This window comes from Megalobrama amblycephala, linkage group LG17 (assembly GCF_018812025.1).
Source record: "Megalobrama amblycephala isolate DHTTF-2021 linkage group LG17, ASM1881202v1, whole genome shotgun sequence".
NCBI classification, from domain to species: domain Eukaryota; kingdom Metazoa; phylum Chordata; class Actinopteri; order Cypriniformes; family Xenocyprididae; genus Megalobrama; species Megalobrama amblycephala.
The window spans coordinates 11,969,577-11,984,633 of record NC_063060.1 but is presented as its reverse complement, the minus strand read 5'-3'; the positions used below and the strand labels follow the sequence as shown (position 1 = coordinate 11,984,633).

The 15,057-nt window shown below is 35.2% G+C and overlaps 1 protein-coding gene across 1 annotated transcript in view; it reads right to left on the bottom strand.

Annotated features, from left to right (window-relative positions):
- Positions 1-5,148: 5,148 nt before the first annotated feature.
- The window catches only part of LOC125250950, a 30,310-nt gene continuing 20,401 nt past the window's right edge, over positions 5,149-15,057 (bottom strand). Inside the window, exons 16-18 of the mRNA XM_048163798.1 lie at positions 14,828-14,987; positions 7,864-7,923; positions 5,149-5,873 (exon numbers count right to left, since the gene is read on the bottom strand). Of these exons, the coding sequence (XP_048019755.1) occupies positions 5,365-5,873; positions 7,864-7,923; positions 14,828-14,987 (729 nt within the window). The 3' untranslated portion in view covers positions 5,149-5,364. The remainder of the gene's footprint in view (positions 5,874-7,863; positions 7,924-14,827; positions 14,988-15,057) is intronic.

Here is a 15,057-nt window from a genome sequence, read left to right as displayed (position 1 = left end):
ACTGCACAAAATCGTCACAGCAGAAGACCAAATGGATGCAGAGCAGATGAGATCCATTGTCATATGGGACAATGTAAATTTCCACCTATCTGCTCTGGTCCAAAACTGGTTTCATTAGCGTCCATAATTTTCACTCCAATACCTCCCACCATACTGTCCCTTCCTTAAACCCATTGAGGGTTTTTTTTTTTTTTTTTTGGCATGGAAGGTTTACAATCTCCAGCCCTATAACAGGATGTGCCTCATTCAAGCCATGGAGAAGGCCTGACCTAACTGATGCAGGGTCTGTGCAAAGATGGATTCGCCTTTCAAGAAGATTCTTCCCTCGCTGTCTTACGAGAGAGGACATCGCCTGAGATGTTGATGAAGTGCTATGGCTATTTTTTCTCTTTTTTTTCTCCATTTAAAATCATGCTTTTGTTTTGTCTCCACAGATGTTTTTGTTTGTGTAATATATATTGTATTTAGAATATGTTCTGATTTTCAGTGCAAAATGTAACCTTTGGAAAAGCATGGATGTATTGAATGGTTTTACAATGTGGTGAGAAATAAATATTTTCATCAATGTGCAGTACTGACCTTGTGTGTGTTTGTTTGTTTGTTTTTTTGTCAATATATTCATGTGCATTACTCTAACAATATCTCTGAAAAAATCAAACCCAGACTATATCTTTAGAAAAGTATAAACGTTACAAGTGTTTAAGATTGAGCACAGCAGATGAATCAAACAGAATCAGAATGTATGAACCATGTGTGTTCCACACGGTGTCAAAGTTGGGTTTTGTTAAATGAACGTAAAGTTTTGAATGAAGTGTTTAATTTTGCAAAAGACCTGAGGTGTTCTGCTACTTGTGTGTGTGGATCTGTGAATTGTGTGTATAGTGTTTTGACAAAATGAGCCTTGTTTTTAAAACTGTGCTTAAGCAATCGTAAAAAACTGTAATAAAATGAAATATTTTATTATTTAAAAGAAAATAAAATTTAAACTATTTTTCTAAAGGATTAATATTGTAGAAATACATTTAATATAGATAATCTTGACTTTAACATTTTTTGTTAATTATTTTGAACTTAATCCACACTTCAAAAATTGGTGAGATTATAGTATGCATTCTGTTACAGTTTTTCTCAATTGCTAAGACACATTTCTTGTGTCTAAGCATTTCTTGAAACCTGCTTTACCCATTTTCTTACAACATTGAACACAAAACCAAATCTTCAAGCTGCATACACAAAACCCCTGACTCTTCTGGAAAATCAAACCATCGCTTGTACTCAAAATCAAACAAATCTTTCAGATCACAGCCAGTCAATATATAAATATTATTCATTAGAAACTTCATAAAAAAGGGAGAACACAGCAGAGCATGTAGTTACAGAAAAAAAAAAATATTGTATACAGTAACAAATCTTGCAATTATGAAAAAAATTAACTAAGGTTAATATATCTGTACTGCAAGTATAGTAATGTATTGAGTATTGTATTTGTATTGGCTTTTCTATAAGCCAAGGCAAGTTGGTAGGATGTTCTTCACTCATAATTCTGTTGTCAATTTAATGAAAAAATATAGCTTTCATTGTAAAAGGATATATGGTAATAATAATTATTCACACCACCCCTCCCTCTTGATACAAACCAAGAGAAGTCATGTGATATGGACAGGTGATCTACACCTGATGCACTCTGCCATCTAGTGGTTAAACAATCATTTAATTTGGCTCCTACACCTGGCCCCATAATTGTAAAAGTAAATGTAAATTCACAATTACAGTTTTTCTCAATTGCTAAAACACTAAAACCCATTGGCTGAACAAAGTTCTCAGTTGCCTGACCTCATTTAGCTAATTGTGCAGTCTGTTGTCAATACCTTAAACCATTTCCCATGGTAAAACACAATTTGCAGATCTCACTTAGACTTTTCAGCAAAACTCTAAACACATTCTCATTCTCAAAACACATTCTGCACTCTAATGCTCATGTCATCCATACTGGTAAACACAAGTGGCAACAATCAAATACAAATAAAGAAAACATGTCATTGATTGAACACAACCACTCAAAATTGATGTAACCTTTTTCAAATTATGTGACACAACCAATATAAGCCAGTTCAGAGAGCAAACAGGTTGTTGAAGGTGAGAAGGAGAAAGTCTGAAAATGGATAGAAGAAACAATGTGAGAGGACGAGGACGAGTGCGTATGTGAGGTGGGCGATGGGGAGGAAGAGGAGGAGGGCAAGAAAGAGGAGGAGGAGGAGGAGGGAAAATAAGAGGAGGAAGAGGAGGAGGAGGAGGAGGAGGAGGGCAAGAAAGAGGAAGAGGAGGAGGAGGGAAAGAAAGAGGAAGAAAAACAAAAAATTGCAAAGAGCAAAACAGAGTAGTAATTTCTGATCAGTTTTGAGCTATATGATAGGATATGTTTTCGTTCATCAAAAGACAATGACGGAGAAATATTAAATTTGTTTTGAGATTAAAAATTTACTTCTCCCTGAGAACTATATGTTTTTTGGTGTATTGTTTACTGATTGCTTGATAGTGTATATCATTTTGATCACTTTGTTTATGATTTGAGAGCAGTGCTTGATTTTGAACACAGGTAAAACTGTTTTGAGGTGAAAGTTTCATTTTGCAAGAGGAGTCAGAGGTTTTGCTTGAAGATGAGGTTTTGTGTTTAATGGTTTCAGAAAAAGGAGCAAGGTTTCAGAAATTGTGTTTTAGCAAAACCCTCTGGTGTACCAGATCCTGCCTTGACAACTCTCCAAACCTTACTCTTCCTCGTCCTCATTCTCTTCCTCCTCGTCCACCACCTCTTACACAAACTCTTCCTCCTCTCCCTCTCAGATTGTTTCCATCCATTGTTCATCAACATTCAATGCACTTTTGCACTCTGAACTTACTTATATTTTGTACAGTTGGATTGATCACATCATTAGAAGCAAGTACAAACAATTTTGAGTCATCTGTGTAAACGATGATAACTGTGTTGTAACTTTTGCCACATGTGTTTACCATTTTGCAACACAAGTGCATCACAGTGCAAAATGTGTTTTAATGAGTAAGAATGTGTTTAGAGTTTTTTAAAGTGCCCCTATTATGGATTTTTGAAAATGACCTTTCATGTAGTGTTTAACATAGCTCTAAGTGAATGAAAACATCCTGCAAAGTTTTAAATCTGAAAATGCAATATATATTAAGTTCTTGCCTCTCAAAAGTAAGAGTCGACTCTGAATCAATTAAATGAGTCGTTTGTAAAACTAAACTTGTGTAAAGTCACAACGAAACATTAGCATATTGCCCGCCCACTTATTGCGCAGGCAGATGGCAGGGAAAACTTGAAACCCAAACCTTGTGCTGTGTGTTCCCGTCATTTTACTGACAACTGCTTCTTCAACCTAAATGCATTCAACGAGGGATTCGCAGCCCGGTTGTTATTGGAGGATGGATCAGTAGTTTATTTGGACCAGCTCTTTCCTCCTCCGAATCACAACCTTTAAGTATGATTAATAATTGTTGCCATGTTTGACAGACTGACTGTTTTGTAGGAAAGAATGTAATTATAATTCTAACAGAGAAAATAATTTAAATTAGTTAAGTTTTTAAGGAGCAAAGACATAAAACTGATCCAAACAAAAAGACTCACCTGTTCTGATGTGCAATCCAACTGAAACAGCATAAGTCACAAATGTCCTCTAAGTAAAAAATAAATAAATACAAATCTTCTAGACAAATACGCGATTAGCAAGAACTAAAATCCAGTGTCTAACATCCACTCAGTTCTGAGTTTCAGTTCAATGGCCTAAGTAGAATAACGTTACTGGACTGAAACCCTTATTTTTTATTATTTTTTTTATTCAATGCCATAAGAACAAGAGGTATTACATGTTCACATTGTCATATTTACATTAGCTGCCAGGGAAAAAAAGGAAAAAGAAGATAAAAAAAGAAAGAAAGAAAATATTACATAAATTTCAGTGCTTTCAGAGCATTAGGTTTTCAGTGCTTTTTTGTTTTTGGTTTAGATTTTGTTAAGATTTACATATAATTTAAAGTCATTTATAAAATGTCAAAAATGTGGTTTACATTGAGCCCACTTCTTCTTATGTATATGGCATTTTTCCTAAAATAAACAAATGTTTAAAATGTAGTTCTTTACATTTCAAATTTTTATTGTATAGAAAAGAAAACACAAATTTCTATAAGTCTTTCCAAAATAATCTTGCATAAATACAGTGAAAAAACTATGGAAGCCCGTTTCTGCCACAGTTGAGTAAAAAAATATAATTCTGTAAGTCATAATAATGAGAAACTTTCTCATAATTTTGACTTAGTATCTCATTGAGAAAGTTTCTTATAATAATGACTTAGTATGTCAGAATAATGAGAAAATTTCTCGTAATTATGACTTAATTACGAGAACTTTTCTCATTATTCTGACATACTAAGTCATTATTACGAGAAACTAAGTCATAATTACGAGAAATTTTCTCATTATTCTGACATACTAAGTCATTATTATGAGAAACTTTCTCAATATAATGAGATACTAAGTCATAATTATGAGAAAGTTTTATTATGACTTACAGAATTATATTTTTTTACTCAACTGTGGCGGAAACAGGCTTCCATAAAAAACAGATGCAAAAAAAGTTTATTTTTCTTGTCCACAAAATTCACAGGTATAGGAAATATTGAGCTTAAATCTTTCCAAAACATGCTTAGCAGGATAAATTCCATTAAGTATTTTGTAAGAAACTTCCCTAATTTTGTTATTGAGACAGAACTTATTTGAAAGTTTCCATGCTTTAACCCAAGAGATATTACCAAATAAAGAAGACCAAAAAAAAATAAAAATAAAAATCTTGCAGCAGAAAAGATACAGAACAAAGAGCATTTAAGTGTCATTTTAGTGTCTTAGCAATTATGAAAAACTGTAATGGATAAAATATGATTTTTTCTTAGGAAAATCATTAGAATAATCATCAATGGACACAAAATGTACCCTAAATTGTAGAATGACCCATATGAGACAAAGCAGTACAGAGTTCCTTTCTCATCAAAACAAGTACTTATTCTCAAATCATATTGGTAATAATATATATTGTCATCTCATTCATCACTTTTACACTTGCTGAAAGAAATACAACACAAAACACTGAAAACGTTTTATTTTACAGTGTCTGTTACACATATGATAACATTAGTTAGCTATTATAACGTTATTTAATGGATCTGATTAAATATTTTTTTGTTTTTTTTGTAATAACATAAGTTTGTGTATGTACCTGTTGTGTGTGTAACTGTAGTATGATATATTGCTCAAAGCTGTTTGTCAATATTATTTACACAATCCACTGTATGTATCCTCTATTTTAATACCTCACACAGTTTCACTGATCCAATAACTCTAAACCCAGGATAGAGAGGCTGAGTGAATGTGGTGTGGACTCTGTGAATGAGGGTCATTGTGTCAGAGACGCTGTAGAAGGACAGAGTTCCTGCACTGTGATCCACATACACTCCTATTCTACAGGAGCTGGAGACTACAGGGAGTAAAGTCTGTTTGTTATTGTGCCAGAATGAACAACTGGAGGAACAGCAGTATAACCTCCAGGACTGATCATTACTTCCAAATCTACACTTCCTGCTGCTGCTCTTATATGACACTGATATATCCACCTCACCACTCCACTCAACCTCCCAGTAACAGCGTCCACACACACTCTCTCTACACAACCCCTGATACCAATCAACAAATCTGTCTGGATGATCAGGATATGGCTGAACTGTGCCAGTGTTTTTAATCACTCTGTTCCCTTCAGACAGTACCAGGCTTTTATTCACTGTGTTTGGATCCAAAGTGAGTCGACATGAATCTGATAAAGAAAAAAACATAACTTTCAGTCATAAAAATTAAACACCAGAGGTTATCTTTTTACAATTGTGATGCGATCTGGGAAAATCCGTCGGATGTCGTGATGGAACGTTTTCAGTAAAGTAAAAAAATAGGTCGAATGTCTTGTTTTTTTTGTGTTTTTTTTTGTCAAATTGGGTTTTCATTAAATTGTTACTCAAACATCTTGTCTGTAGGAAAATATCTTGGGAAAATTCGCCTCTTAAGTGCAGAAAAATAGCGATTTATTAGGCTGCATGTCTTTCTTTAACGTTACTGTTTAAAGGTCCCGTTTTTCGTGTTTTTTTTTAAGCTTTGATTGTGTTTATAGTGTGCAATATAACATGTGTTCATGTTTCGCGTGTAAAAAAACACAGCATTTTTCACATAATTTACTTATCTGTATACCGCTGTTTCCACTGTCATAAAAACGGGCTGATGACTTCCTTGTTCTATGAAGTCCCTCCTTCAGAAATACGTAACGAGTTCTGATTGTGCCAGCGGTTCCTGTGTTGTGATTCGACAGCAGCTTAGTGAACCTTGCCCGGAAAAGTCACGCCTCTTACCATAACGTGGAGATGCACGCGCTCAGTGTTATTGTAAACATGTCTTTAATTTTACCCTATCAATTTGAGCCGGAATCAGACCCGGTGATTGGACTGCGGGATGAAAATAACAGCGTTTCGAGGACATGGCGACAAACACACTCTACAAACACAACTCTTGTGTATTCCTGTGGGCGGAGGTTAGTCAAAAAACTGTTTTAGTGACGTCATTAAAGAAGGAAGTAGAGGGATGTAGTCCAAACTGGCCGTTCGATGTAGGCGACTTCTGTTAAATAAAATATCTCGCTTGGCATTGAACTTTGAGCTTTAAAATTTTACAGATTTTATTTATACTCTAACAACAACATTACACACTAACTAAAGTTTGAAACATGGGATCATGAAGAACGGGACCTTTAAGAACACAACCAGCGGAGGTAAAAAAAATAAATAAATAGCTAAATAAAATAAAATCGCCAATAGCTTTCCTTCTCTTAACACTAAAAAGACAGTTCACCTATCAAAATAAACCACATAACATGTAGAATGAAGGTGTATTAATGCAAATATAAACTACGGCACGCAAAGATTTTTTTTTCTTTTTTCTAATACGTTATTGTGAGTCGGCGAAGCACAAGAGAACAACGAAGCTATAATGAACATACACATGTTCTAATTATGTGTTTATTAGAGTTTGAAATCAAATCAAATACTGCCAAACTGCCCATACTACTTTTGAATAGGATGTCTACTTCATAAAATGTATGAAAATATGGAAATATACGGTTCAGATTACTCAAATAAATGGAGGAGCCCTTAAATGGTCAGATATGGAGCTTGGGTGTCATCTAGTGAAAAAGTTTGGTACTGCACCCAAACAAAATCTTACTGAAAGCTAATTTTTGAAATATTTCAACATAAAATTCGGAATGTTGACATTTTTAGCTTTTATTTTCTTGCAGTTTAAGAGTAAAGCATGTGTTGTATGTAATATGTTATTATGTTTTTCTCAAAATTCTGTTCCTGAAAATCAGAGCGATCAGCTGACTTCAGATAACCAGATAGGTAAATAGGTAAAATTTAACCATGTGATGGGTTTTCGCAGATCACATCGCAGTTAGGTTTTTATATATGTAAAGTATCAGTGATGATGAATTAAATTAGGTAAAAAAGCTTCACAACATCTGCCTCTGTTAAAATCATAACATCAAGATGTTGGTGTGTAAGTGTGTGTTTGGAGTTGAACAGTGGAATTTGGTTTAGTTAATTGTACTACTTTGACAGGTATTGCTTTAGCATTGAATCTTTGAATACTAACATAATAAATGCATTTCATATAATGTTGTGTGGAGTTCAGCACAGTTCAGTCTGATTGGTGGTATATAATAATTAAAGTCTGTCTCTTTATGTATGATCATAGAGACTTACATTGGAGGAACTCCTCATGGGTCTTGGGTTCAGGGGTGGGAATGATGTTAATGCTTCTCACTATAGAAACCAACAGACACTTTATTGAAAATATTGTAAAATAATATAAAATAATTGTAGTTATATTTATTTATTTATGCCATGTCAGCAACAAGGCTATTTTCATGGTGAGTTAACATACAATTTAATTCATACAATTAACAAAAAAACTATAAGACATTTCAGATACTTTGATACTTTTTTAAATACATCAGTTAAACACATCTCTGAATAAAAACTGTTGTCTATTTACGTTAAAAACATTGCAGTCCAGTAAAATGTAAGTCATTGTAGTTTGACATGGAAGGCATGATGGTGGTTCTTCACATTTTAATAAATAATCATGTGTAAGTTTTGTATGACCTAAACAGCATCAAGTAAAAACAACTTGATCATACCTAGATTTGAAATTAGTAACGAACATTCTTCTTGTACTAGGACCATTCCATCTGCCACACGTTATTAATATAGGAGTTTATTATTGGTCTTATATCAGAGGGTGGAATTTGACACTCTGAAATATTCAAGTTGAGAGCCTCCTTTGCAGCATCGCTGCTTTCTCATTACCAGATAAACCAATATGACCTGGAACCCAGCAAAACAAAACAAAAAATACAGATTTTTTTCTTGCATAAAAGATCTACTTTAGCTAATATATTTATAATTATGGTATGGTCAGTCTTTACAGATTCCAGGGCCTGAAGGCAAGATTTTGAGTCTGTGAAGATTAAGAAATTTAGTTATTGTCCATTTTCTATATTTTTCAAAACCAGTAGTAAAGCACAAGCTTCAGCTGTAAAGATACAACTTTATTCTGGGATTCTGATGCCATGACACTGATCTCCAAATATTGCTGCTGCTGATACACAATTATCTGCTTTAATTGTGTATCCATCTGTAAATACAGGTCTATGAAGAGGAAAACTTCATTGTTCTGGAGTGAAGGTTTTCTGGCTTCCATGTAAAGACTCTGAACAGGAGAGGTCCTAAAAGCTTCTTTCTTGATAAATGTATTTTGTAAAAATGACTCCATTCTAATAAGATGATCCAAAGTACTTTTACCTCATCTAAAACCACACTGATATTCCTTTATTTTATGGCCCGACTCTAATATCCACACCAGACGGTTATTGAACATTCTCTCCATTGTTTTGCAAAGACAGCTAGTCAATGCTATTGGGCTATTTATATCAGAATAGTCCTTGCCTGGTTTAGGTATAGGAATAATTATGGCTTCTTGCCAAGATTGTGATATCACCTGTTCTCCAGATAGTATTAAAAAATTCAAAGAGATGTAATAGTACTATATTAGTAAAACACTTAAGAAACTCATAATAAATTCCATCTGCACCAACTGCAGTATTATGGCAGCATTTAAAGGGTTAGTTCACCGAAAAATGAAAATAATGTCATTTATTACTCACCCTCACATAAGACCTTCATTCATCATTAGAACACATATGAAGATATTTTTGATGAAATCAAAAATATCAGTGAGGCCTCTGTTGCCAGCAAGACTATTAACACTTTCAGATGTCCAAAAAGGTATACTAAAATCATATTTAAAACAGTTCATGTGACTACAGTGGTTTAGCCTTAATATTATAAAGCGACAAGAATACTTTTGGTCACTTTTTCCACTTTAAGCTGCTCTGTTTATGGGCCCCTAACTGTAAAGGTCTTTGCACACTGAGTCCGAAATTTGCATCTGAAATTTTCACGTTAAAAAATAAATACAACCTCACGTTATGTCAATCATGTTTACACACTGCCTCCGAAACTATCGTCCTTCATATAAAAAATCGGATCAGGTTCGATTTTCTGCATTTTTCGCATCCGTGCCAAGCATTTTGAGAGACGTTTTGACAATTCAGAGCCACCGTACATGTGAACGCCCAAAGTTGATCCACGTTGTCTACATCACGAAGCAGTAGCACTGTATAGGCCTTTCCGAAATTTTTGTAGGCCTATGCGATTTTTGTATTCGTGATCCTAAAAATTCGTCACGCACAGAGACCTTGCAAACTGAGTCCGATGCATACTAATGAATCCGTTGCAAAAAAATTTGCAAAATAATACAAAATGAAGTCTTCAATCAGAGAGCATGATTTAGTTGTCCTCTCTCTTCTTAAAAAGACAGAGGAAATATCGGCTCCATGTCCATCCGATCCTGAGATTGCGTAGAAAGGAAGGAGAGTTCCACCTCATCAAGGAGCTGCGGGATTATCCCGAGCATTTCAAAGTTTACTTCAGGATGTCACTGGCTCAGTTTGATGCTTTGTTAGCGATACTGGCACTTTATATTTTGTCTCTTTCCACACTTTGTTTGTCATACAGTACTGCTTTGTGCTGTAGATGACGTGGATCAACTTATCAGATGGCATTGAGGATTTTGCCGTTTGCTTGTACGGTGGCTCTGAATTGTCAAAACGTCTCTCAAAATGCATGCCACAGATGCGAAAAATGCAGAAAATCGAACCTGATCCAATTTTTTATATGACGGACAAAAGTTTCGGAGGCAATGTGTTGTTGTTTTATATCAAGAAAATGCAATTACCCTGCCTCCTTGTTTAGATTTTGGATGTCTGTTGCTACACATTTGGCCAATGTATTAAATATTAGGCATTGCTTATTATTATTATTATTTATTTTTGTTTGTTTCTAATAAATGTATTATACTGTATGGCCAGAGATGTACAGTTATTGTTAGATATGTGTGTGTGTGTGTGCCTGTCCATGAGAAGGAGGAGCAGAACTGGACTGCAGCACACAGAAGTGTGTGCGGTTCTATATGTGTCAAGGACACAGAGAACTGTGGTTCTACTCCTAGAACCTTATAAGGACATCAGCCATTTTGGCTGAGTTTAGTGGAGTTCAAGGACACAAAAGCCAGACAGCTTGCACCTGTGAGGCCTTGAGAAGGATCTGGAAACTTTGGGAAAGTTACAACATACATCAATCAAGAAGATAACCTAACATCTGTGATAAACAACACAAGTATAAAAGAGTGATGAGATGTTTGCCCCTTCGGATACTGATACGTCTGTACCCCCAACGCCTAGAAGCCCAGAGCTGAGGACCAGAAACCCCTTTGACTCAAAAGAGTGATTACTGTATTTTACTATAAAGCATTTTTGTTTACTATAAAAAGAAAAGTAACCAATTAAAAGAAATTTAATTGATTACAAATGCTGCCTACCTTGGCTTAATTTATAGTGTTTTAAGACTTTGAACAAGAACGTACCACATCTACCACATCACCTTCTGATCAAATTGTAAGTCATTTGAAATGCTTATAATTTAGGCCAGACTCGACTTACTTTACCTAACCTGAGAATAATAAATAATAATGTTAAAGGTGTTAAGATCAAAATACACACAAGAAAACAGTGTAAACATGATTGACACAACTTGAATTCGTATTTATTTTTTAACGTGTGAATATTTTGGTCATGAATTTCGGTGTGCAAGGCCTTATGACAAAGTGCAGAATACAAAGAGACAGGATATAAAGACAGATTGTGCCAGTAGCAAAGCATCAAACTGAGCCACTGGGGGAAAAACAATCCAACCGTCTCCAGGCTGCCTTCTTGTCTTTTCTGACTCATTACAAAAAACAGAACAACGCCTAAAAGGTGTACAGCTAACAAGCTAAAAAACCCAGAAATAAGTTTTTATAAGCTGTCGACCACAAAAAACAAATGTTTAAGGACACAAAAGTGGATACAGGCAGTGAGACAGAGCGCAACGGGTCATATTACTATAAGAAATGCATTGGATGGGGTCGTAATCGGCGACAACATATGCTAAACAAACCAACAAAAACAAACCATTCATTATTTTTAATAGTGGTGGGCCGTTATCGGCGTTAACGTGCTGCGTTAACGTGAGACTCTTATCGGGCGATAAAAAAAAATATCGCCGTTAATCTATTCTCAAAGTTGGGTTGGGAGCTGGGTCTATACTACGCAAGCTATGATGACTTTCACCTTGATAGTTTAGCGCGGATGTATGCCTAGCCGAACTGACCCTTCGCAAAGACCCGCCCCCCTTAGTTACTGTTGCTTTGTCCGGCGAGCCCTGGCGCTGTCACGCCACACACAGTTATTAATGCATCACGGAGCAAAGAGGACACTGACAACACGTCGACAGACAAGACAGAGCAGGTTACTTATGATATTTAACAAAGTCCCAGCTTTAAAACTGTGTAGTTTAAGAAATTCAAACAATAAAACCCGTTTTCTTTAATGTGTCGTGACAGATTGCTGTAATGCCTCAACTCAAGAGGCTCGTAAACAGATCATCTCTTACTACGAGTCCATTTATAGCATCAAATAAACATGAATGAACATGAGAATCAATGTTGTTTCAAACGCGGAAAGATGTCAATATACAAAATATAATATACAAAAGTTTAACTCCACCGAGGTTAATCTTCTAACTCCTATCTGCTTTGTCGGACAAAATGGCGGATTACTTTTAGTCATTTGCTGCGTCCCAATTCGCCTACTTATACTACGCCCTAAAAGTATGTACTCTTTCTGTGAACAAAAAGTACTTACTTTTGAGTGTGTAGCAAAAGAGTAGACAAGCTTTGGGACCTATGTTTGGGACATAATATCACGTCATACAATTGCGTCTTTGCTCTCTGTCGCATCCAGTCACCGTAAACTGGCCTGTCAATCATCTTACATCCTCCACATTTAATTTAGCTAATTTCCTACCGTATCGGAGAGAAATGCAGCACGGTGATCTGCAGTCGCGAGTCTTTCATGTGGAGAACTCTCCTCATATTAATGCATAATGATGCATTTAAAAGTTAATGGCCAATCAGATCTTTATAAAAGTCCACATTGGTATTTGCAGATGAAAAATAACACATATAACATTAAATAAATATTTTCTATCAGTTTGAACTGATTATTAGTCACTCAAACAACCTCTCAGCGTCGATCGTGCATATTCGCCATGTTTTGGAGTTTTTAACACTTTTTACTCGTGTTTGTAGTTCTGAACTGAAATATAGACCATCCGGGGACTTTTGGCATACTCTTTTCAACATACTATACTTTGGGACACACTTATTTTAATCTAATACTATTTAGGATGGATAGTACGGACATTGGGACGCAGGGACAATTTGGGTATCTCACATATTCTGAATGTCTTCGGCAGAATTCAAATGAGCCATTTTAATCTAGATTCATCTAGATTAATTCCAAAATTAATCTAGATTAACCTAGATTAAAAAAAAATTAATCTATGCCCACCACTAATTTTTAACCATGTCAAAGAATTATGTCACCTGTCGCCGATTACGTTCCCCTCCAATGCATTTCGCGGGGGCGTGCCCCCGTTTCTTGACTCCACCCCCACGTCAAACCAGTGCCATAAAAAGATCCGCACAGAAAAGTGCAGCGCAAAAGAAAACCGGTATCGTGAGCGCACGCTTGACTGAAACGCAGAATAAAATGAGTGCTGCAAATGATTTAGTAGGTTTGAGCATGAAAAATATGTGGCAAAGATAAAATAGGATTACAGCTGTCACTGATTTTTGTAATTGATTATATTTTTATTTTTGCACTACTTTATTTTATTTTGCAATTTATTATTTTTGTTTGCAAAACTTATTTTTTTCCGCTCAGTACTTTATTTTTCCTTTGCAATTCTTTATTTTTGTTTGCAAAACATTTTTTTATTGCTCAATTCTTTTTTGTGTTTTGCAAAACTTTATTTTTGTGCAAAACTTTAAGGCATTAATTTGACTCCATACTAAATGTATTATGTTGCTATTTTTGGTTGCATCAAGGATGTAAACAAGGACCAACGTGTTTTTGTTTCACTAGCCAGTTAGCTAAATTCTACTTCTCCAACAAACGGCAACAAACACCAACAAAATTCTATGTTCACAGACAAACAGTTCACATATGTAAAACGCAATTGCAAATACAATTTGCAATTCCTTTTGAAAATTGAAATTGGAATATCCTTCCATATGCGCCCCATAAACACCATCAAGCCTAGAAAAAAACAGTGTTCCACCCCTTTAATTTGTGTTCTGAAGATGAATGAAGGTCTTACGTGTGTGGAACGACACGAGGGTGAGTAATTAATGACAGAATTTTCATTTTTGGGTGAACTAACACTTTAAGAGAGCTTAAAAGCTCTTCCATAGTGAATAGTTGATTATACGGTTCCTTGTTAAATGAAGAAAAATCCAGATTTTTCTGCTCTTGCTGTGTTTGTATCATTTGGAATTCAGGTCAACAATTTTCTAATGAGGAATTTTTTTTAAAAAAAGACTCTGCCAACACATCTGCTATTTCTTGTTTTGTCATTAAAAGTACATCTTGTTACATTTTTTATAAGTGTTTGAAAATTTTTTAAGTTGCCATCTTCGTATTCTTTGTTGAATGCTCAGTTCCTCAGAGGTAATTATCAGGGGAAAGTGGTCACTTTCACATAAGTCATCCCATGTCTTCCATGAGAAGTCAAGCAAAAGTTCAGGCGCACAGATTGTTATATCAATGGCAGTATATGTACCATGTCCCGGGTGCAAGTAAGTTTTCGAACCATCATTGAGAAGGCACAAATCATTGTTACTAATAAAATCTTCAAGCATTTTGCACTTCTGACTTCCTCCCCATAATGAACTGTGACTATTAAAATCACCCATAAGAATGAATGGGGGTGGCAACTGATCAACAAGCTTGCTTAAATCTTGAATTGTCACAGATACATACAGGCAATAGGACTATGCATATATATATAGCATTTCTTGAACTAATACCAACGTCTGGTCAAAATTTTATGAGAATTGCTGCATTTGAACTTTGTATAATAAAAAATGTTAACGTATTCAATACTTATTTTACTCAATGTACATTGTATTATATGAAGTCATGTATGGAAATATAAAGTGTACCTCTGCCAGATATCTTTTCTATCTCCTCTCTGCAGAAATGCTCCAGTTTCTCTCTCAGTTGAGACACAGATTTACCAGCATCATCAAAAGAGAGACGAGAACTGATAGTGATGCTGGATGAGTCTGTAGATCCAGGAGGAACAGAGAGAGACCGGAAACTCTACACAGACACAAAGACACAATAAAGACACCAGCAAAAGACACAGACACATTTGATAGAAAACACAATC